Source organism: Myotis yumanensis, unplaced genomic scaffold (genome assembly GCF_028538775.1).
Source record: "Myotis yumanensis isolate MYYU_CA2020_CCGP unplaced genomic scaffold, mMyoYum1.0.hap1 SCAF_17, whole genome shotgun sequence".
NCBI lineage: Eukaryota > Metazoa > Chordata > Mammalia > Chiroptera > Vespertilionidae > Myotis > Myotis yumanensis.
In genome coordinates this window covers 18943807-18969177 of record NW_027223768.1, presented here as the reverse complement: position 1 = coordinate 18969177, position 25371 = coordinate 18943807, and the positions used below count along the sequence as shown (strand labels likewise).

Sequence of the window (25371 nt, the reverse complement as noted above, 5' to 3'; positions counted from 1 at the left end):
AATATTAGCTAAAAATAACTATTATTTTTATGGCAATCCAAGAAAGAAATGGTTTCATAGATAGAAAGACTGAGAATTTTAAGATTTTTTTTCAAAATAAGATAAATTCAGAAATTTATTTTTAATAAACCCTACCCTATTAGCAGATAATATAAGGGCTTAAAGTAAAGATCTGTCATTAAGCTTTAGTTTCTATAAAAAGATTACTGAGCACACAGTCAAATGAAGTATGACTCTCATGCTGGAGGTTCAGCAGCATCCAGGTAGAAAACAGAGCAGATATCACACTAATTCAAAAAAGTGAGTGGTAAGTTATATAAAGCAACAACACAAAAGTCATAAGTGAATAATGCCTCATGAGAAGTAGGACATAACATTTCACTGAAATTCTAATGGCACTTGAGAGAATTTGAAACTTCTCATTAAACACTTCAAAACTACTTCAAATAAAATAGGAAGCAAAACAGCAAAGCAGGGCTGTCAAATTTAAGCAGTTGCATAAGTGGCAATGGGGACTATACAACCAAGAAACCCAATGAACCAAATTCTCTTTGCATCTAGCAGAATCTAGCCTGAGAAGGGCCGAGACTAGGAGTCACACACACACACACACACACACACACACACACACACACCCCACATCTTTGAGGATTGTAAGTAAAGCAGCTATATAAAGAAAGGGAACTGAGTAAGTGTCCCTTCTTACCCTCTTCTGCTTCATCCTCCTGGGGTGACATTGGGCCCCCTCCACTAGTAGGAGTGACAGGTTCCTCCTTCTCAGACTCTCTCTGTAGACTCACCACCTCATAGATTGCATCTCCAGCACTGGTGTGACCTTTTCCCTCTGTCTGAGAAAGAGATAAACATGTGTTTCAATATGAGAAATGTGAAGGAAACACTATTTCAACGGTCCATTAAAAAGCGCTGAAATGAGCCCTAGACGGTTTGGCTCAATGGATAGATAATCAGCCTGCGGACTGAAGGGTCCGGTTCGATTCTGGTCAAGGGCACATGCCTGGGTTGCGGGCTCAATCCCCAGTATGGGGCGTGCAGGAGGCAGCCAATCAATGATTCTCATCATCACTGATGTTTCTATCTCTCTCTCTCCCTCTCCCTTCCTCTCTAAAATCAATTAAATATATATATATATATATATATATATTTTTTTTTTTTTTTTTTTTTAAAGCACTGTAATGAAAAGCAGCATGTCATGCTTGAAAAAAAATTTGGAAGTACTTTGTTCTTCACATGGTATTTGAAATGTATGGTTCTTATAGCATTGTGTTAACCAATACAATGAAACCTGCTGACCATTTTGGAAGAACTCAATCTTTTTTATCATAAAAACCCAAGACACCACAGATTCTAGGGCATGCAGGTAAGCCAATGTTGCTAGATTCTTAGGACTCACTACCTCGCATTGAGATAAAGAGATATCACAACATCCCTCAACTAATTCATGGAAGTAAATAGTTTCTACCTTATAAATGGTTTATATTATAAATGGATTATTTTTAAGAAGGAAAAACTAAGGCAACTGCCAATTAATTAACCAAGCATGGCCTACAAAGCCCTAGATAAACTACCTCCAACCTCATCTCACACCTAAGTGTGTCACTACATTCCAGCCACTTTGGCCTCATTCAGCACTGGGAATCTTTAAATTCTCTCCCAGCTGAAGGTGTAGGGACATCCTTTTCTCTCTGCCAATACAGCTTTTCCTCCTACTCTTTGCTAACCCCCATCAAACTCAGATCCTTTCACTTCTACAAAGAATTTAACCTGAGTTCCCTATGTTTTGATTCTCATACCTTGTTCTTCCTTCACTTCCCTCACCACAGGTAATTACACATATATCATATTCATGTGTTTAATGGCTATCCTGGACAGTATGCACCTTAAAGACAGGGACTATGTTGATTTTCAATCAGAAATAATACAGTGCCTGACACATAGGTACTCAATAAATATCAGTGGAATGAATGACTGGTAATGGTTACCTTCTTCCTTCACTATAAAACAAAAAGTATGTGTATTACCTACTAACACTGCCTAATTTAGGAATGTCTTGGAAACCCTACTTTTGTTCATTTAATATTAAAATAACTTTATAGCCCTGACCGGTTTGGCTTAGTAGATAGAGCATCGGCCTGCGGACTGAGGGGTCCCAGGTTCGATTCCGGTCAAGGGCATGTACCTGGGTTGCGGGCACATCCCCAGTGGGGGGTGTGCAGGAGGCAGCTGATCGATGTTTCTCTCTCTCTGTCCCTCTCCCTTCCTCTCTGTAAAAAAATCAATAAAATATATTTTAAAAAATAAAATAAAATAAAATAACTTTATAACCTTACTAATAAGTCAAACAATATACAGGATGGGGCAAACATAGATTTACAGTTGTTCATATGGAAAATAACACAATAATTAATAAATAATAATACAAGAATAAACTGTGTTTTGCATACTTACAACTATAAACCTACATTTGCGCACCCTATATTCATATAATAGTATAGATAGAAATAATTATGAAAAGTAATCAGATATTACTTGAATATTTATTCATTATAACTTTACAAAGGTATAATATTTCTGTGCCCTGTCTTTTTGGTTTTAATTATTATATATAAAAGGAAGAAAAGTTGTTTTAAATATAGAATCAATATTTCTATTAAGTATATTGTTGCTTTACAGGTGCACATTACAGGTTTCTAGGGGGGAAAGTACATAATTATTACACTAGCTGTTTTTTTTAACTTACATTACCTAGATGTGGATTTTTCAAATACTCTATTGGTTGACTCTAAACATCATTTAATTAGAGAAATTTTATGGCTTTTTATTGCTACTTAAGGAACTATCTTGACATTTAAAAAGAATGATGGAAAAAAATATGCTATTACATGAGGAGAACAAAAAGGTCCTACCTGTTTCAACCTCATGAAGAAAGTCTCCTTGAAAGTCTTTCTGCTGAAATACCAGAATCGCTCATTTGCAGGGTATACACGTACTACTGTCTCCAGGAGAAAGCGGACAGGCTCCACCACCTCCGTGACGACCATATCCACTGCCACAGTCATGTACACTCGTTTATCTGCAGCAGAAATTCTCTGTGTTTTATGCTGGCTTTATTATACCTTCATTATTTAAGAAAACAGTTTCCTCACTTACTATCACATTACCTTCTATGTTTAATTTTAAAGGTTTTCATGTCAGCTTGATTAAATAGTAACCAAGTATTCCAAATATGTTGCTCATCACACAGAATCCTATTTTAATCAGCTGTCCAAATCTTCTCTGACAACTTTAATATTTTTTCCCAAATCAGGTCTTACTATAAAATAAATAAAATAAAATCTTCAGGATGTCTTTTACACTAAAACTATCTTTCAGATTTCCCAGAAAAACCTCTGGAAAAATCACAGAGGCTTGCTCTTTCATTTTATAAAAAGAGATATTAGAAATCATGTTTGCTGAGTTGCTTGTAAAGATCATCAAATCAGAAGAGCTGCTCTACCTTCACTATATTAAATTTGCAAAGGAAGATGCTATTAAAATGAATACTTCAACATTATATGCTTTAAGAGAAATCCCTGGATATCTGTCAGTTCCCTCCTTCATTGTCCATGATATATATATTGACCCTCAGGAAAATCACTGTGATTTTCATACATATTGTATGTATCTGAGTCCTTTTTGAGAACAACAGTCAAAATTTCAGTTACTATTTAAAATGTTTACTTGGCCACAGCCTTCCTTTAATTTGAATCTAGAACAGGGGTGGGCAAACTTTTTGACTGGAGGGCCACAATGGGTTCTTAAACTGGACCGGAGGGCCGGAACAAAAGCATGGATGGAGTGTTTGTGTGAACTAATATAAATTCAAAGTAAACATCATTACATAAAAGGGTACGGTCTTTTTTTTTTTTTAGTTTTATTCATTTCAAACGGGCCAGATCCGGCCCACGGGCCGTAGTTTGCCCATGGCTGATCTAGAATCTTTCAGGCCATTGGCTACTGGTTTTCTACAATTTCATAATGATAGGTTGAAATATGGATTTGATTTTATTTTATTTGCCCTACTTCAGATTCATTAGGATTTTTGAGTCTGTGGCTTGGTTACTCCATACCATTTTGTCATTTCTTCATTACTTTAAAAACTTTTTTCCAATTTACTGTGCCCACTACTTTTAGTTCTGAGTTAGAGGGAGAATCAAATGGCCAAGTCCACTAAAAGAAACATTCAATTGTGCTTTTAAAAACATTTTACAACATTTATACTCATCAACCACACATCTATTAATATCATCAAACTCAAATATTGTATTGCATTCTTACATGCAGTCTGCTGCCAACTGAAGAGAAAGTAGGATTCTCTAGATATTGTACTTGATCTAGAAGACCTTAAAGTCTAAGGGAATAATGTAGAGGGGTAAGAGAGAATAACACAAAACATAGACTATAATACACAACTTGGTATAATGAAAAGATCCAAGATATTTCCTCTCCCAGGGCCTCAACTTCTATAAAAATCAAACTGTAATTCATAAATCTCCTCAATAATTTATAATATCAAGGACACGATTTGAAAATTTTAACAATCAGGTAAACATTTGAGTTTGCATATGAAATAATTTAAATTTAAGATACATTAACTTTTGGATCAGAAGATTATTATAATTCAATATTACATGAAGTTTATTTTAATAAAACATAAATTTTAAAATATATTGTCTTTTATTTGAGGATTCAATGTGTATTAAAGTACAAAATGAAACTGAACTATGTTACATTAAAAATAGATAAAAGCTGCTTTACTTATTTTTTGAAATTTGAATATTTTATTCTTCAAAATTATCAACTGGCTTATTTTTCTCATTTTTGTGGTTTCTTTCTGAGTAATAATAAGAAAGAAGTTAATAAGCTGGTATTTACAAGTCTAGCTCCAGAAATAAAAAACTGTGAGTGTAAAAATTATTTATTCTTAATATATGAAAAGCTAAATTTTATATAATCATTATTTTTTCTCCCTTTTTAGCCCTCAGTATGAAATAGCTTGATGTGTGATTAAATGCATGCAATTTATGGGACTGGAAAAGACTCTTTAAAGAAATTTGAGAGTAATTATCATTTTAATATTCTTCATCAATATATTATACTTCCATATCAGTATTCACTAATGCTCCTGTGTTTAACCAAAAGTCTACATTATAAACGAAATAATGTAAGACAAAGATAAAAAAAAAAAGATCCATTATTTTCTCAATATAAATTATTGGTTGAATGACAGTAAAGAATTTAGTATAATATTATAATTCATGAGGTAATTAATGTTAGTTTGAAAGCAGATGATGGAGGAGCAAAAAAATAAATAAACAGGTAACTGACAGATACCTGGAAAAAGTAGGAATAAAAATAAACACAGTGGGAAAAATGACCAATGTGACTATATACCATTCATAAATTCTGTTCAACACTAGTCATGTTCAACAAAATGAAAAGGTAAACAACAAGGAAAAAAGGGTTTGTCATAAATGATATCCTTGCTATACATTACTAAGATCAAAACTCCCTAAGTTCAAAAGACTGGAACAAAATTGTAAGTTATATTTTTTTAAAGTTAAAATGCTTATCAAAAATATGCAGAATTTTAGAATTTGCTTTCATTATTTCATTCATATTCTTCCATCATTTTGTCTCCAAATAAAATCACTCTATAATGACATATAAAACACAAAGCACAGCCCTGGCTGGAAATTGCTCATTGGTTAGAGCGCCGTGCTGTGCACCAAAGGGTTGCGGGTTCGATTCTCGGTCAAGGGCATGTACCTAGGTTGCAGGTTCAACCAATTTTTCTCTCTCATTCTCTCTCTCTGCTTCCCTCCTTCCCCTCTTTCTCCCTCCCTCCCTCTACCTCCTCTCTTCCTCCACTCTCTAAAAATCAATGGAAAAAATATACTCAGGTGAAGGTTAACAAAAAATAAAAATAATAAAACACAAAGCACAAATACTTTCTACATAATCTAATAAAATTAATTCATGTATCTCTAGGGGAGATTCTTTTGAATAGTGGAGGTTTTCCCCAATAGATAGGTAAAATAGAAAAAGAACCTTTAAACTCTAAAGAAGAATAACTCCTAATGTAATATTTCTTTAAAGAAAATCTGCCCCTGGCTGGTGTGGCTCACTTGATTGAGCATCATCCCATGCACCAAAAGGTTGCTAATTCAATTCCTGTGAGGGTACATGCCCATGTTGCAGGCTCAATCCCCAGTAGGGGATGTGCAGGAGGCAGCCAATAGATGGTTCTCTCTCACATCGATGTTTCTTTCTCTCCCTCTTCCTTCCTCTCTCTCTAAAATCAACAAAAACATATTTAAAAAAGAAAATTTGAAGGACTTACTGGAGATACAAATTGATTTCTCACAAAATTTAGAGCACCATTCTAAATAGTATTATGTAAATAACAATCTTCTTAAAATTCACCTGAACCTGTGTTTACTTTCTACTGCGCCTCTGTACAACAGTGTTCAGTGTCAATAATTATATATGTGTAGTAATCATGTGAAACCACATAAGATTTAGCATGTTTTAATGCATTATACACATTAACTTAGACTATTATTTTCCCTGCAATAGACCGTTCTCCTTATGCTAAAAAAATAGTGTTGGATGTAGAAATGCAAAATGAATAGTAAGAAAACTATATCAGATATGTTTATTGTGCAAAACACAAGTCTGGGCTAAATTTTATAATAAAATCTATTAATGAAAAAAATACTCCATTTTAAATGAGCACCAGATATTTTTTTAAAACATGGCAAAACAACATTGTCCATAATGTGAAATTTTAAGCAAATAATAAGGAATCTTTTAAGAAAATTCACCTTTTGGGGTTTCTTCATTAAGTGCCAGAAATATGGGTGCATTGGGGTTCCACATGCCAGTGATAACGTAAGCCCTCCCATCATAGCTCTTTCCCATGGATTCCTGTGAAAGTCCAAACAGAAATATATACATCAAGAAAATCACCATTTCAATTAATAAGTTTATCTTACTTTAAACCAGGGGTCCTCAAACTACGGCCCACGGGCCACATGCGGCCCACCGAAAACATTTGTTTTTTTACTTCAAAATAAGATATGTGCAGTGTGCATAGGAATTTGTTCATAGTTTTTTTTTAAACTATAGTCCGGCCCTCCAACGGTCTGAGGGACAGTGAACTGGCCCCCTGTTTAAAAAGTTTGAGGACCCCTGCTTTAAACAATCCAATTTACTAAAATTTGGATTTATAATCAGAGGGGGGGGGGTATTTTCTCTGTAAATTTTTTCACCCTATAAAAACATTTCTTTGAATATTAAATTCTCCTACAGCTTTCTTCAGACAGTTTATTTTAAAGACACGTACCTTTTGGCCCGGCCAGCATGGCTCAGTGGTTGAGTGTTGACCTATGAATCAGGAGGTAAAGGTTCGATTCCTGATCAGGGCACATGCCCCAGTTGTAGGCTCAACCCCCACTGTGGGGCATGCAGGAGGTAACCGATCAATGATTCTCTCTCATCTTGATGCTTCTATCTCTTTCTCCCTCTCCCTTCCTCTCCGAAATCAATTTAAAATATTTTAAACAAAATAAAAAATAAAGACACGTATCTCTTAAAATAAAAGAGTCCATGCTGGATCACAAAAACATAATATTGCTATGAAGTTATACTTAACTTGATCTTAGGCTGCTATCAAAATCTTATATACTCACACATACAAGGATGTATGTAGTTGCTATGAAAACTATAGTATAGATCAGTGATGGCGAACCTATGACACGCGTGTCAGAGGTGACACGCGAACTCATTTTTTTGGTTGATTTTTCTTTGTTAAATGGCATTTAAATATATAAAATAAATATCAAAAATATAAGTCTTTGCTTTACTATGGTTGCAAATATTAAAAAATTTCTATATGTGACACGGCACCAGAGTTATGTTAGGGTTTTTCAAAATGCTGACACGCCGAGCTCAAAAGGTTCACCATCACTGGTATAGATCTTACTGAAGACAGTTAAATTGAATTTATAGCTAATTACAAGATAGCATTTTCCTCCAATGCTCTAATTTTAATATATTCTTAAAATATTAATTTACTTTGTCACAATCAATACCTTCAAAGTGAATATTTTCCTGCTATATATGCCAGATATTTATACACTTTCTTAAAATCATAAGTCAATAGGAGGAAACTAATATTGGTTTGTAATCAACATGGACGCTTACTATCTCCCTCTACCCTTACACTCACTCCCTCCTTCTTCCCTCTCTCCTCTCCCCTTCCTCTTCATTTCCTCCACTCTTTAAGACTTTTACCTAGCCAGCTCCTGACTCTCCCTACAGAAGCCAGCAACTCCCTATACTGAGGGCAAGACCATATATAGTTGGGGGAGGGGGGAGGTTAAAGGTTGTCCCATGGGAGAATGCACACAGAATACAAACATGTGCATATGCAAAACGGAATATTATCTACAGTACTTTCAATGTTCTGTACCAATTTCCTATTGTAAACAGAAAGGTTTCAAAGGGTCAGACTAAAAAAAAGGGAAAGCTTTTTTTACAAAATTACCCCCCTCCCACATATACTTCTCTAAATCTCTATAAAGTTGTTTCAGTCATTGGGTATATTTTTATGGTGTATTGGTGATATTTCACTAATCGAATTGCTTAGCTTGAGTGCAAAGACCACATTCAATGAAATACACTCAAGGTCATGTAAAGGAAACTCACTCAATACCTCCAATACTCATATATTCATATTCTCCCTCTCCTTTTCTCCCTCTCCCCCTCTCCACCCCCTTCTCTCTCCTTTATCTTCTCTCACTATCCTCTAATTAGACCCTCAAGAATGAGCATCTAACCCCACCTCCCAAAGAAACACAATCCACCTGTGGACAAGAACAGTGCAATGCTTAAATCTAAAAAGAAGAGCTAGACCAATAAAAGTCTTTCTTTTAATTAACAAATACAAAGGAAAGTGGACAGTTAAAAGTAGAGCTAAAAGGTTTGATAAGAAGTCAGGTGAAAAAAAACAAAAACAAACAGAACAAAAATAAATAAATAAATAAATAAATAAATAAATAAATAAATAAATAAAACAAAAAAAGAAAAACCAAAAAAAAGAAGTTAGGTGATGACAGGTCACATCCTACCTAATAAAGAGGGAATATGCTAGTTGACCCTCATGCCACAAAGATGGCGGCACCCACAGCCAATAAGGAGGGAATATGCTAATTGACTGCTCCGCCCTCAAAGATGGCGGCACCCACAGCCAATAAGGAGGGAATATGCTAATTGACTGCCCTGCCCTTAAAGATGGCAGCGCCCACAGCCACAAGATGGCGGCGTCCAGTCCCCTCAGCCCCACTGGGGTGGCAGGTGCTCTGCACACCTGCCTCCAGAGACCCCCAGTCCCCTCAGCCCCCCAGTGCCCAGGGACGGCCCGAGGCACAGGCAAGCCTCGTATGGCGGCTCCACAGCCGCCCAGGGCCGCCCGAAGCTCAGGTAACCAGGGCCAGCCGAGGCTCATGCTGCCAGCAGTGGCAGCAGCAGAGGTGTGATGGGGCGTTGCCTTCCCCTGATCGCTGGGTCGCCTCCTGCCCCTGAGGGCTCCCAGACTGTGAGAGGGGACAGGCCAGGCTGAGGGACCCCCCTCCAGCGCATGAATTTTCATGCACCAGGCCTCTAGTATAAAATAAAATTAAATGATGAAAGGAGACTTGCCTTGGGGTGGTGAACACAATACAATATACAGGTGATGCATTATAGAAATGTACCCCTGAAACCTATATAACTTTATTAATCAATGTCACCCCAATAAATTCAATAAAAATTTAAAAATAAATAAAGTGAAGCTAGATATGTGATGATAATAGAAACTATATGGTAGGTAAAACAGATAAAGAATAGCAGAGTATGAGGAAACTGCTAAGTGCTGAGAGAAATGGAAAACATTTTTTAAATCCTTTAAAATAATTAGTCACACAGTCAAAAAACAAAGGCAAATATTGAGAAGCAGGAAGAAAGGGAGAAGAGGGGAGAGAGGCAGAGGAAGGGCAGGGAGGAAGGCAAGGAGGGAACAGGGGAGGAAAGAGCAAGAAGAAAGAAAGAAAGAGGCAAAACTTTCAAAGTTTGTCAGAATAATATGTAAGAAGGTGAAATCTGTTTTCAAAAGTGTTCACATATTTGGACATGTCATAGAAGACAGAGAAGTATCAAAGTCTTGTTCTAGCGGGGAGAAGTAATACAGATTAGGCCAAGTTACAAGGAATACAATATCAGGTGATCACAAAGAAATAACTTTGTAATAACCAGCACTGTCCCATAATCTTCATTATAAAGTAACGAGTTCCTTTTTATTAGGCATAGTCTAGCCGAAGCTCAATAACCATGTATTAAGACGGTATGAAGATTAACAGCACTGGGTAGTAAGTCACAACTGTTGATAACTGCAAATGCTCGCCCTCCCACCTGACCAACTTCTGGCTGTACAGATCAGCCCACTTCTCTTTCCAGGGGCTTTAATGCTGACAAGCCCTTTGATTTCAACATGGACTCTTAAAGGTGGAGACTGCACGACAATGAGACACATAAGGGGCCTCAGGAGTTCATGCCAGGCCTGTAATTCTATAATGTGAACTTAAGTTCATGGAAAAATCTCTACCAGTGATTCATCTTAATCTCTGAAACTGTGAAAGACCATGATTAGTTAAGACCTAGAAGCATCTACGCATTTAATGTCCCTGAACTACCTCCACATGGAATTTTCAGGGCTTGAAATGCTCTGAATTGCCTCAGGTAAAAGCACTTGCATTACTGCTGTGCCTTAAAGAGGGATGGAGGAGAGATGGATCAATAGCTCATTTGTTTGCACATTCACTGTAACTGGTTGTCCTCACCTGACCTATCCATGGGGTTCTTCCTCTAAATTCCTGTGGCTCACTGGACCAACTCAACCCACTTAATGAGAGCACTTAACCCACTGCTATAATTACAGACTCATAAGGTCTGTTCCCGTCATAAGACTATGAACTCACAGATGGTGAGAGTTGTGTTCTACCTTATCTACAACCCCAGCACTTCACACAATGCTTGGCACATAGTTAGAAGTTCAAAAAGGCTGACTGAAACATCCCAGTACCACTAGAAAACCATGTGATCGTCACCATGAAATAAAGAAAATGTTCACATAATTGGTGACATTTATCTGACATTTGCAAAACACAGCTGAAAAGAAAAAAAAACATTTAGTACTTGTTATCACTAAATATAAAAGCTGCAGTGAAGTAAGTAAAAAGCTTTATGCTTACTCTAAGATGACCATTTCCTATAACATTTCTAAATTGCAAAGTAAATGTTTTCATTAACTGCAATATTAGAAGGTGTTTCTGTTTAAAAGTTAGGATGGCTTGCTATTTTTACATCAAATACAAACTCTTAAATATATATTGACCTTTAAGGGCATTCCTGAAATAAATAGCACTCCCACAATACATATACTTTGCTAAGGATAGGTAATCAAGGAGGAGATATTCAGAAAGGGAAATGCTTTTAAGAAAATAAAAGCATCTATCACAGGACTCAAATTAATAAAAGTGCATTAAAATAAATAAAAGGTACCATATTCACTCTGGATATGCCTGTGATAATCATGTCCTTGTTATTTTTGGCTCAAAGAAAAGACATCCTCCTAAGAAGCCAAACAGATGAATAGATGGACATCGTCATAACACTGTTCTTCTATTTGCTTTGAACTTGCATATAATTTTTTGGTGGGAATTATCCCAAATCTCTCCCTCATAAATAATTTTAAGTTTAGGTTTTCAAATTTCATTATTACTATTATACAGCTGAAAGTTAGAAACAGATCTCTCAATATGACAATTTTAAAATAGAAAATATTTTAAAAATATAAAATAACTAGATCTATACTTGGTTAAAGTGTTTAAAGTTAATATTACCATATCCAGTAAATGCATGTCACTGTTCTTCACGTTTCGACCTGGGCTTAATAACATTCCAAAACATCTGAAAATTTGAGGGAAAAAGGAGAAAAAAGGTATCAAAAATATATAGAAGCCCAGTGAACAAAAAGCCTTTTTATAATAACTATATAATCTGACCTCTGTACTTACAAATAGCTTTCTTATTATAGAGAAACAGCATAGATAAAAATTCATTAAGATACATAATAAAAATCACATAGAAATAACTTATCTAAATTGCCAGATCTTTATTTCTACATGTAAAAGATTACCAGTGATCAGAAACTGTGATAAAAACGGCCACAAAAATTGTTGATTGAAACAGAATACAGTTGAAGTTATTCCAAACATATAGTTCAAGACCATATAACCCAATTAAATTAAAAAGGAGATTTATTTTTTAAAGAATAAGAAAAAGACACTGTGCTCTCCCTTTGTATCAAGCTATATTAACAGAAACAATCACCCTGGCCCTCACCAGTCATGTTCACTGAGTAGCTTATTAAAACTATGTCCTCATTTGAAAAAAAAAATAGTAATATAAAATACATTACTAAAAGTACTATTATTCAGTGAAAACATTACCCAGTGTATTATATGCTAGTAACCATTTACTTTATTCCATGCTTCCTGATGTAAGAGAAGTGTTAGAAATCCCATAAACACTACCCCTTTATTTGTAGAAGGTTTTCACAAGCTGCAAAATTCAGTTAAATCTAATATTTTTATTTGTTAGGATATACTTGTTAATTCTGCTTTATAGGGAAGAAAGGTAAAGCCCAGAGAAGTTAAACAATTTATTCATATTAACGTGGCTATTCCACAGGTCTTGTAACTCAAGAGGCAATGTGATCTGTCCACTCTGTCCCTCAGCCAACAACACATACTCACACGTACTAGTGTTTTTATTGTAGCTTTCCAAAATTTAATATGCTATGAAGCACTTTATATAAGGGGTAGAGAATGTAAATCAATTAAGTATGAGATTTTTCAAATTTTAAAATAGTGGCAGCTAACCAGTCAATATTGAATCTGATCCTTGTTGTTTCCCAAAGGTTTACTTTTCTAGTAGCACTAGCTTTTTCTCTTTTTTTTCTATGATCAAGGTAAGTGATTAATCCTATCCAAACAGGAGTTCAGTAAGCGGTGAAACAATATCTACTTCTTGTGAGTACTTCGAGATATTTTGCTCAGGGATCCCTTTGGCATCCAAAAACAATCAAGTACATAACGAAGATAAAGTTGAAAATCTCTGAGGATAACTTTCCAAGCATATTATTGTATCACTGAACAAAATATAATCTACTAATACAGAGATAATTATATTCTAATAGTCATAATTGCAATATTACTACTATACACTATTTGATCTCTCTCCTATGAACTACTATAATAAACATTATCTGTACAAATTAAATGTTAATTAATTTTGCAATTCATTGTACTATTTCTCTGACTATTGCTTAAATTCTTGATAAACAAAAATAAAAGTTAATTATTTTCAGATATAAAATTTGATCCCCCAACAAAGAAATTAGGTCAATAAAGACAGAAGATTTGTCTCACATTCCCTGGATAGCAGTCCCCCCTTATCCGCTGGGGATTCATTCCATACATGAAACCACAGATAGTATCGAACCACATATATACTATGTTTAAGCTGTACATACAGACCCTTTCACTTAAAGCAGTGGTTCTCAACCTTCTGGCCCTTTAAATACAGTTCCTCATGTTGTGACCCAACCATAAAATTATTTTCATTGCTACTTCATAACTGTAATGTTGCTACTGTTATGAATCGTAATGTAAATATTTGATATGCAGGATGGTCTTAGGCGACCCCTGTGAAAGGGTCGTTCGACCGCCAAAGGGGTTGCGACCCACAGGTTGAGAACCCCTGCAGCACCTTACAGCTCTTGGGCATATCCGAATTGTCAACATCACTACTCTTCCACTTTGGGGCCATTATTAAGTAAAATAGCAATGACTTAAATACAAGTACAGCGATAGCTTAACAGTAGATCTGAAAACTAAGTGACTAACAGGCAGGGAGAGTATATGGCCTGATTTTGTCACCTTACTTAAAACAGGATATAGCCCTAGCCAGTTTGGCTCAGTGGATAGAGCCTCGGCCTGTGGACCAAAGGTTTCCGGGTTCGATTCCGGTCAAAGGCACGTACCTTGGTTGCAGGCTCCTCCCCAGCTTGGCCCTGGTTGGGGGCTCGCGCAGGTGGCAACCAATCAATGTGTTTCTCTCACATCAATATTTCTCTCTGTCTTTCCCCCTCTCTTCCACTCTCTCTAAAAATCAATTTTAAAAAATCCCTCAAATGAGGATTAACAAAAAGAAAAAAAACATGTAATTTAAAACTTATATATTGTTTTTTTTTTAGAATTTTCCATTTAATATTTTCAGGCCATAGTTGACCACGGGTAACTGAAACCACAGAAAGTGAAACTGAGGATAAGAAGAAACTACTACACATTTTGCTTCAGCTTTCATCAATCATAGTTTAAAAGAACAATTCCCTATATTATAAGGTTTTTAAGTTATAAAAGTATTATATACTCATTGTAAAAAGTTAATGAATACCAAAATATATAGGAAAAAAATTAATTCTCCCTTCTCTCCCTATCTAAGGCCCGTTAGAAACTAATGCCAAAGTTTAACTGCATCCTCCATACTTTTCTTTTGCTGTTTTTGAAAATTTAAACTCTTATTTTGTTCATCTAGCACTTATAGGTAAATGATATATTTTTATAATGGTACAATTTTATATTTCTTTAATATAATTGCTATGTTAAGATCTACTGCAAAAGGAGCCTTGGAAGTTTAGGTATTCCTTAAATGGCAATGCTTATTACCTTCTTTTGATGATGCTTGATGCACTGTTCTTTTTCTGGGTTATAAAAAAAATCCTGCCACCAACTGGCAGTGTAACCTTAGAGAAAGCACCCCACCCCCTTGGGCCTCCGCTTCCTCTTTCAGAAAGGGGGATAATAGATACACTCTGAGGGTTCTTCCAGCACTAAATTTGCACAATTTATTTTCTATCAAGCTGTATTAGTCATTTCCAAAATTATACTTCATTAAAGCACATCAGGTTTCCTGTGGGACAAGCAAGGTCTATTAGGAATAAGGTGCCAGTAATTAGATAGATATTATTATCACCACTAACACCTAAGGCAAATAGTAAGTGTTTCACTGGGGAGTTCAAAGCATTCAACCTTCACTTATTAACTCTATAAATAATGTAGAAAGCAAATTGCTAGCACACCTATTTTCTGAAGGAGTTCACAGGCTAGTAGGGGAGGAAAATAAGTAAACAGACAATTACAACCTGAGATGGTGAGTTCTCTGATAGCTGTAAAGGCAGAATGTTAACAAGCAGAGCAGAGACACAACCAGCATTATTTATAATATAGTAAGTAGCTGACTTGCCCAAAATTTGAAATCAAACCTTCTGAGAATGAGATGATATTATCATATTAATTATGCCAGCTACTGTTTATTGAATGCCTTAACTTTAAGTCAGATATTACTATATCGTTACATTTATATTTCAAAACAACCTTCTAATAACTTAATAATAAAACTGGTTTTCAATAAGTAGAAGTGATTTGCCCACACCACACACATATTAAATTATAACAGTGGGATTCAAGCTCTTGTCTATGACTCCAAAACCGCCTGGTTTTTCACACATTATATTCTGACTGCCTCCCTAGACTATCGGTAGAACAGATTATACATTCCCTGGGTGATCCTGGGCAGGTCACACACTTCAAAGTTTCACCAACATTTCTGAAAAACCAATATTACCTGTATACATGTTCATGAAGTTAATGTAAAGTTGAAATGAAAAAAACTAATAGTGGACTAACACTGCAAACTACAGAGCAGTGCCAATTATAAATTATTATTACAATTAGCAAAGAGAAAGTTCAGTCTTCCATAATACCTAGTGAGCTTTTACTCAAAACAGTTTTAAACAGCTTTAACACCAAGTTAGTACCCATACCAACACCAAAAGCTCAGTGTATCTAGCATTGCTTTAGACTTAACAGTGGGCAAATAAGTGAGAAAGATAAAGATGATATGTTAATGCACTGCAATAGGAGACTAATTATTTTCAACTTTAGCTTTTTGTCCCTCAAATCATTAGGATTCAATATACCTCCATAAAAAATATGGATAAAAAATAAAAGAGGAAAGACAAAGAAAAGGAGGCAGGCTAAACTTTGTTATTAAAAATGAAAAAAAATGACAGTATGACAGAAGGGGCAAACAACCACAAACAAGAAAAGCTATAACTTAATCATATTTTTAGAACATATAAAAACTCCAAACAATTTCATAAAAATTGGAATCCCAGTATGTTTCAACCTAAAGAATTTAAAGCAAAATATAGAAAAGCCTCCTACATAAAATTATTGGATTGTTTTTGCCTTACTGAAGGAATCAAGGAGAGAAAGATATACAGGCATTCCTCACTATGCACAGTAGTGTGGAACGACAATAACCTTGCAAGCTGGAACTCTGCAAAAGTTACCTTATAATCCGAGGGGGAAATATGATTGTTCTGTGATCTTTAAATACTGGTAATGACAAATTCTAGAGTATGACCACGGAAGTAGGTGATTGAGGCAGGAAAAAGGACAAGATCTTAGGACAAGCAGAAATCAAGAAACTAAGAAGCTAGATTATTAGAAAAATGATCTACATAGATGCTAAAACTGTCAAAATTAAAATAAGCCTAATAATTAGAGTGACAGTGAGCCAGAAGCTAAATCTTCAAAGAATGATGGGAACCCCTAAGGATTTGTAGATAACTGCAGCGAGACAGGTGAGCAGACGATAAAACCTGAGAGCATAAACTCTAAAGCTGGGAGTTTTTAAGGAAGAAGGAGAACAACAGTGGAAGAAGCAAAGGCATACAAGAAAGATGCTTTTACACCTCTAGTCCAGAGGTACAGGCAGTGAGAAAGAGGCATCGTTTGAAAAGCAAAAGCCAGGTCCTACAAAGTGGAAGTGACATTCAGAAACAAGGTGGAGGTGGAGGAAAAAAGGAATTGTGCTGATGATGGACTATGAGTTCTAGAGTGTAGAATAGAGTGGTTTAGAAAGTTGGGCCCAGGTGAAAGATGGAGGGGATATACAGAGTCATTTGGGGATTAGAATCTGAGTATTGATGAAAAACCCAGGAGTCTTATAAGGCCTAAGAGGAACAGGCAAAGTAGAAATAGATTATTTCAGTGAGGCTGAAGGTTGAGGGTAAGAAGAAGGACCTTGGCAAGAGCATGCAGAGCTCTGGAGTACCCTGCTTCACTATAGTTTGGATAGCTAAGGTGCACAAGTCAAGGGAGGAGCAATATTACCAGCGGAATGTGGGGCTCTCGGCACCCTCTTACTGATATTGATGGGGGAGGGTAGGAAGGGAAACAGAATACATGAGTGTGGAGGAGGTTTTACTTAAAGGAGGTTTTTCTTTACATCAAGAAAAGATTACTTCTGGATGTCCAAAGACACTCCCATTTGATGAGTTTGCAAGGTTATAAAAATATCCTCAGGTGAGGATTAACAATAACAAAAAAAAGAATTATTAAATGTAATAGAAAGTGAATTCTAAAGAATACCCTAAGGCTAAGGGAGAGCCCCAAGGAACAGCAAACTCAGAGGGTCCTCTCCCTAAAGCAGTGGTTCTCAACCTGTGGGTCGTGACCCCTTTAGGGGTCGAACAACCCTTTCACAGGGGTCGCCTAAGACCATCGGAAAACACATATATAATTACATATTGTTTTTGTGATTAATCACTATGCTTTAATTATGTTCAATTTGTAACAATGAAAATACATCCTGCATATCAGATATTTACATTACAATTCATAACAGTAGCAAAATTACAGTTATGAAGTAGCAACGAAAATAATTTTATGGTTGGGGGTCACCACAACATGAGGAACCGTATTAAAGGGTCGCGGCATTAGGAAGGTTGAGAACCACTACCCTAAAGCTTTATTCAGACCTCACTAGAGAGGGTATGATGGCAACCTAGTGGAAGACAAAGAAGTTTATTGGATTGCTCAGGCAAAGCTGGGCCACAAGCAAGCAAAACAACCCTTGAGGTGCAGGCAGCCAAGGTGGGCAGGCAACAATGGAAATGAGGACTCCTGGAGCCAGCTTACTGGCAGAGTGGTGCAAGCCCCGAGCCCACAGTGTTTGTGTCTGGAGGCCACAAGAAGGTATCGCTGAGTCAGGACCAGGACTGAGGGCTAATAGAGGGTGAGCGTGCACTGGATGCCCAGCTGGAGCACAGCACCGTTGGATGTTCCAGAATCTTGCAGCAAGAAATAAGCACACCAGAATCAGGAAAAGTCCCTTTCTCCTGCAGTGTCCCTCCAGCACCCTCTACTGGCACAATTTAATATTGTGCTTGCTTGCAAAGAAGAAATAGGTAAAGCTTCAACTAATGCAGACAAAAAGGGTAGATTTGGAACCAAGAGACAGTAAACTGATTACCAGCATAGAATATAATTAAAATACCCCATATCTTCTAATTATTTAACAGCCAGGTTTGAAATCACAATTTCCTAAACCAATAAATAAGAAATTATTTTCTTAATGTAAATTGGCTCACCATTATGAAAAATATGGAAGTTCCTCAAAAAAAACTTCTTTTAATTTAAAAATAGATCTACCATATGATCCAGAAATACCATTTCTGGATATATACCCAAAGAAAATGAAAACAGGATATCTAAGAGCTATGAGATATATGCACTCCCATGTTTATTGCAGCATTATACACAATAACCAAGATATAAAAACAACCAAAGTACCAATCAATGGATGAATAAAAATCACACACACACACACACACACACACACACACGAATATTATTCAGCCATGATAAATAAGAAAATCTTGCCATTTGCAACAACATAAATGGACCTTGAAGATACTATGCTGTGAGAGTGGGGAATAGAAGAGATGTTATTTAAGGGCACAAACTTGCAACTAGTAGTAAATAAGTAACAGAGGTCTAACGCACAGTATAGTGAATGTAGAAAGCAGTACTGTGGTATAATCAAACTTGCTCAGAGACCAAATTTTAATTATTCCAATCACACAAAAATAATTATATGACATTACAGAGGTGCTAACTATCACTACAATGGCAATCATCTACACTAATAAAAGAGAAACATGGTAATTAGCGTACGACCGCTACCCTTCCCATTGGCTAATCAGCATATCCTTATGCAAATTAACTGTCAGCCAAGATGGCGGCTGGCAGCCATGCACTGAAGCGAACAGGGAGGCTTGCTTGCTCCAGTGACGGCGTACTGGCATGCACCAGGCCTCTATCCTATATAGTAAAAGGGTAATATGCCTCCCGGCACCGGGATCAGCGTGACAGGGGGCAGCGCCCAAACCCCCTGATCGCCCTGCGGCGATCGTGTGTGACAGGGGACGGGGCCACAACCTCCCTATCCGCCCTGCTCTGTTCGTGACAGGGGAAGGCGCCCCAACCCCCTGATCAGCCCTGCTCTGTGCCTGATAGGGGGGAGCTCCCCAATACCCTGATCACCCTGCGGCTCTGTGTGTGACAGGGTGCGGTGCCCCAACCTCCCCACCCCCCCACGGGCCCTGCTCTGTGTGTGACAGGGTAGAGCCATAACCTCCCCATTGGCCCTGCCCTAAGTGTGACAGTGGCGGCACCCCAACCCCCTGATCGGCCCTGCTCTGTGGGTGATAGAGGGTGGCGCCCCAACCCCCCTCCACGAGCCTTGCTCTGTGTGTGACAGGGTAGAGCCATAACCTCCCCATTGGCCCTGCCCTGAGTGTGTCAGGGTGCAGCGCCCCAACCTCCTGATCCACGCTGCTCTGTGTGTGACAGGGGGCAGTGCCCCAACTCCCCTATCGGCCCTCCTCTGTGAGTGACAGGGGGGAGCTCCTCAACCCCCTGATCTGCCCTGCTCTGTGCATGACGGGGGGAGCTCCTCAACCCCCTGTTCGGCCTTGCTCTGTGCGTGACAAGGGGGAGCTCCCCAACCCCCTAATCGACCCTGCTGTGTGTGTGACAGGGTACGGAGCTCCAACCCCCCTGATGAGCCCTGCTCTGTGAGTGACAGGGGGCAGCGCCCCAACCCCCTGATCGGCCCTGCTCTGTGAGTGACAGGGGGCAGTGCCCCAACCCCCTGATTGGCCCTGCTCTGTGCGTGACGGGGTGGTGCCACAACCTCCCCATCGACCCTGCCTTGAGTGTGACAGGGGGCAGTGCCCCAACCCCCCAATCGGCCCCACCCTGAGCGCAACCTCCCGATCCGCCCTGCTCTGTGCATGACCAGGGGCTGCACCTAGGGACTGGGCGTGCCCTCTGCCACCCGGGAGCAGGCCTAAGCCAGCAGGTCGTTATCTCCCGAGGGGTCCCAGACTGCGATAGGGCACAGGCTGGGCTGGGGGACCCCCCGGGGGACCCCCCCCCCCCGAGTGCACCAATTTTTGTGCACCGGGCCTCTAGTATTATAATACATAAATATATCAAATCAATATGTTGTATACCTTGAATTTACAGTATTATATATCAATATAACATTATATATATAAAAAGGCTAAGTGACCAACCGTACCTCTGTCCGACCATCCAACCAATCAGCCAGCCGGTACATATGACAAGCACTGGCAATTTAAAAATAAACGTTGACTCACGCATGCGCAATACATGTAAAGTTCTCATTGGTGCCAATCGCATGCGTGTGTTTTGATTTGTCATTGTCAATTTGGTTGTTTTTGTTGACATTCAACGTGAACCACATCGTGATTTATTCATCGATCATCTGACTGACCTACCAGTCAGTACATATGACACGTACTGGCAATTTAAAAATAAACCTGGACTTGCACATGCGCAATACATATAAAGCTCTCGCTAGTGCCAATATAATACTATATTATAAATACTATTTTGACATGTAATTTTTTGCAGTAATGTAATTATCACACGAATCTTCTAATTAATTTCCTTTCAATGTGCACGAATCTGTGCACCGGGCCACTAGTATAATATAATAAAAAATTACTTCTATATTTGAACAACCTGGAACTCTCCTCAGCTAAGGCCCAGAAGCCCCTTTGTCCATAACCGTCTTGATTAGTCACCTTAAGTTAAATAAAGCTAAGTAAAGGTCTCTTGCAACTAGAAAAGCAATCAATTAATTAATAAATTATTATTATATTATAGAAGTATACTATGATTTAGAAAAGAATTCAAAAAGAGTTCCAATAGCCCAACCAATGTGACTCAGTGATTCGGCATAGACCTATGAACCAGGAGGTCACATTTCAACTCCCGATCAGGGCACATGCTTGGGTTTCGAGCTCAACCTCCAGTAGCAGGGGGGAAGAGGGGGGTTCCTGCAGGAGGCAGCCAATCAATGCTTCTCTCTCAGTATTGATATTTCTATCTCTCCCTCTCTGAAATCAAAAATATATATATTTTTTTAAAAGAGCTCCAATAGAAATCTATAGATTGTACCAATGTCAATTTCCTAATTCTCCTATTGTACTAGAGTTATATAAGATGTTCCCATTTAGAGAAGCTGGGGGAAGTATGCATGGAGCCTCTCTATACTATTTTGTAATTTCCTGTGAATCCATAATTATTTCAAATTTAAAAGTTTATTTAAATATGAGCTCCAACATCTGTAATAGATGAACTTATACAAACACAGTATTTCTTAGTATCTGACTCTAAAAAGGTAGTAGTACTACATACATACGTCTATAGTGCTATCTCCATCTACTGGGTGCCAGCAGAAGCCAGCAATTAAAGACATTGAAAATTCTGTCCTAATCACAAGTTTCAGCCCAAAGGCTGAAAAACAGAAGCTTCCAATTATTAACTCTCAAAGCATCTAAAATAACTATCAGAGAACAATGAAATCGTTTTGTATAACTAAACTTTGCTTTCCTAAGGAAAAAGAGAGTTATCTAATAAATTTTTCTCATTCTCAGGATGTCCATTAAGAAAAGTTATTAGGATATCTGAGACTCTTGATTTGATTAAAAGATTTCATAGATACACTAACTTACATAAGGGGATAAAAGATGCAAATAAAACTAACATCTAGGCAACTTGAAGTCAGTGACTTGAGCTTCTTTCTAAATCAAACGGGAACAACTTGCCTAGGGTAAAGACAAAAGTATATGCTAGGCAAATTCAGCAAAAGACCCTCAGAATGGACTAACATCCAATTAAATCAGCACAAAAATAACAAACAGCTCAAACACTACCACCTGTCTACTTTAGTGATGTGAAACTATGCTAGAAAATTGTTTGGACTGTAAGAAGAAAATAGCCCCTGATGATTTTTTTTTCAGTACCTGTTGGCTTGGAAATTTTTTCCTTAAGAAAATAATTCAAAAAAAGGTAACTGCCAGCAACGTTTACAATCCAGAGGTGTTGAGAATTCTCTTGATAAGACTGCCACCTATTGGATTACCTTAAATTCCAGCATTTAACATTTTGAAATTTTAAAATGTTAAATACCACATATAACCAATAAAAGGGTGTGCCCTGACCGGTTTGGCTCAGTGGATAGAGCATCAGCCTGCAGACTGAAGGGTCCCGGGTTCGATTCCAGTCAAGGGCATGTACCTTGGTTGCAGGCACATCCCCGGTGGGGAGTGTGCAGGAGGCAGCTGGTCGATGTTTCTCTCTCATCGATGTTTCTAACTCTCTATCCCTCTCCCTTCCTCTCTGTAAAAAATCAATAAAATATATTTTTTTAAAAAAGACAAGGGTGTATTTTTTGAATAATAATAATAATAATAATAATTCCAAGCAGTTACAAAAAAAATACACATCACAGGAAATTTTGCCTGTTAAATTATTATTAAAGGAAGACTATTAGCCTGAAGCAATCTCAGTCAATTTTATTTTTTTAATTTATCTTTATTTACTTAACCAGTTCATTCTATTGTATATTTATCTTTATTGTTGAAAGTATTACAGATGTCCCCTTTTTTCTCCATTTACCCCTTCCACTCTGCATCTATCCTCCAACACCAGGCCTATCACACTGGAGTCTATGTTTGCAGAGCTTATCTGACAGATGTGTGAAAAAGGAAACAAAGAAACTTAACATGGATTTACTAATTATTGCAGTATATATGAACTCACAGTTGTTAGATATTATCATCAATATTACTTATATTAAAATAAGAGCAATACAGTAAGTGGTTATAAAGGTAATAATTTTTAACCACCCTAATATTATGCAAGTGGGTACTTGGGGCTTAGATAAAATTTCTAATGATGCAGCAATATGTTATGATTACAAAAGTGCTTTACCTCAACTTAGGCAGAGTTCACATAATGTGCTCTAAAATATGCCTTAAAATTATTCCAAAAGCAGCTGAAGTGATAATGAAGACACTGATGTTGAAGATTATTGAAGAGATTCTAATTACAGTTGTCTTATGAATGTGAGCATGGACAAAAAGCAACATTCCTAAGTTATTATTTTGTGTAATATATTTTAAATGTATATGCAAATGTTTAAATTAACCAAAAAAAATATTATGTTTGGGCATTCAATGATTTCACCTTTATTCATCAAGGTTTCTACATTCAAGGAGTTCAAACTGGGAGCTTCTCATTGGAAAAAGGAAGGCCTGTACCTTATATATAAGTACACTATATGCCTCTAAAGTAGAGGCATATTAGATCTCTTAATCATAAAACTCCAAGATTTTTAAGCAATTACTAAAAGTTAAATTACAGTGGGGCCTTGATTTACGAGCTTAATTCGTTCCAAGACCGAGCTCGTTAAGGAGCTCGTTAACTCAAATTACTCTGTCAACTCAATGCAAAAAATCAGCCGAGAGACAGCTGGTATCTCAAAAAACTCGTTAGTCGGGACACTTGTAAGTCAAGACTCCACTGTACTCAACATCTAATACTTCTTGGCCTGTGTTATTACAGACTTGACAAATGGAAAGTTGCCTTCTGAGGTATCTGTCTCATATACATAAATAAGGAATAGCAAGAAAGATTGATTTGACCAAACAGGGTTGAAGAAGTTGTTACTGAAAAAATAGTCATTTCATGTTTATTGCTCCCATTAATGAGATTTCAATGAACCAGTTATATCTAACTTATTTAAGCGCAGAAAGTATTATGATTCTCATCCTCATCTTATTTTTTAAATGAAGAAACTGAAGTATGGTGAAAAGCCACAGTGACTAATACAGCTGAGATTCAATAGTATGTCTCTTGAAACACAATTAACAATGTCAATACAAGTTTGGGGTAGCATTTAGGAGCAAGCTGCTTACCTTTCAATAGCTAATTCTTTGTTAGAAAGTTGCTGCACTGTAATCACAACCTTCTTCTCTATTCCTTGCTTCAATTTGAAATAAAATTTATCTCTGTCCTTAGGCACAGGACTGAAATATGCAAAAAGAACAGGAATTATCAATACAATAAGTAATAAAATAACATAAGATAATCTATTGCAACATTAGAATGAGACAAGATATTTAAGCAACAACACCCTTATTCTTAAAATGTACTAAACTCTCATCCTGCCACACAGTAACAAACTATCTATAATAATAAAAGTGTCATGCTAATTAGACCGGCCATCCTTCCGGACAACCTTCCGGAAGCCAGGGCTGCAAGGGAAGCCTGTATCCCGGGTGCCAGAGGGATGCCGGTGCCAGCAGCCGGGGGAAGGAAGGCCTGCTCTTGCACGAATTTCGTGCATTGGGCCTCTAGTAATTTTACAATCAACAAAACCTAACAGAGGTTAAAAACAAGATTTTGTAAATTACATCATTTCAAATTTTATTTTTTAAATTTAACAAATTTAGGAATATGATTTAATAACTTGTTTTTAAAGACAGTCCCATATCTGATTTAGCTGGAAGTGCAGTTCTGAGTTCTTTTAACATAGTGAAACCCAAGGCAAAAAAAAATTAGAAGATGAGCTTACTTTTAAACATCTAGAACACTGGTTCTCAACCTTCCTAATGCCACAACCCTTTAACACAGTTCTTCATGTTGTGGTGACCCCCAACCATAAAATTATTTTTGTTGCTACTTCATAACTGTAATTTTGCTGCTGTTATGAATCGTAATGTAAATATCTGATATGCAGGATGTATTTTCATTGTTACAAATGGAACATAATTAAAGCATAGTGATTAATCACAAAAACAATATGTAATTATATATGTGTTTTCCGATGGTCTTAGGCGACCCCTGTGAAAGGGTCGTTCGACCCCCAAAGGGGTCGCAACCCACAGGTTGAGAACCACTGATCTAGAATGTGAGATGA

The 25371-nt window shown here is 37.2% G+C and overlaps 1 protein-coding gene across 3 annotated transcripts in view; it reads right to left on the bottom strand.

The window, feature by feature from the left end:
* The window catches only part of RABGAP1L (RAB GTPase activating protein 1 like), a 425164-nt gene that overhangs the window by 342603 nt on the left and 57190 nt on the right, over window positions 1-25371 (bottom strand). For all 3 annotated transcript variants that reach the window (XM_070397213.1, XM_070397212.1, XM_070397214.1), the window contains 5 exons: window positions 24368-24478; window positions 12000-12066; window positions 6885-6987; window positions 2925-3091; window positions 707-848 (listed from right to left, as the gene is read on the bottom strand). In XM_070397213.1, coding sequence (XP_070253314.1) covers window positions 707-848; window positions 2925-3091; window positions 6885-6987; window positions 12000-12066; window positions 24368-24478 — 590 coding nt within the window. The remainder of the gene's footprint in view (window positions 1-706; window positions 849-2924; window positions 3092-6884; window positions 6988-11999; window positions 12067-24367; window positions 24479-25371) is intronic.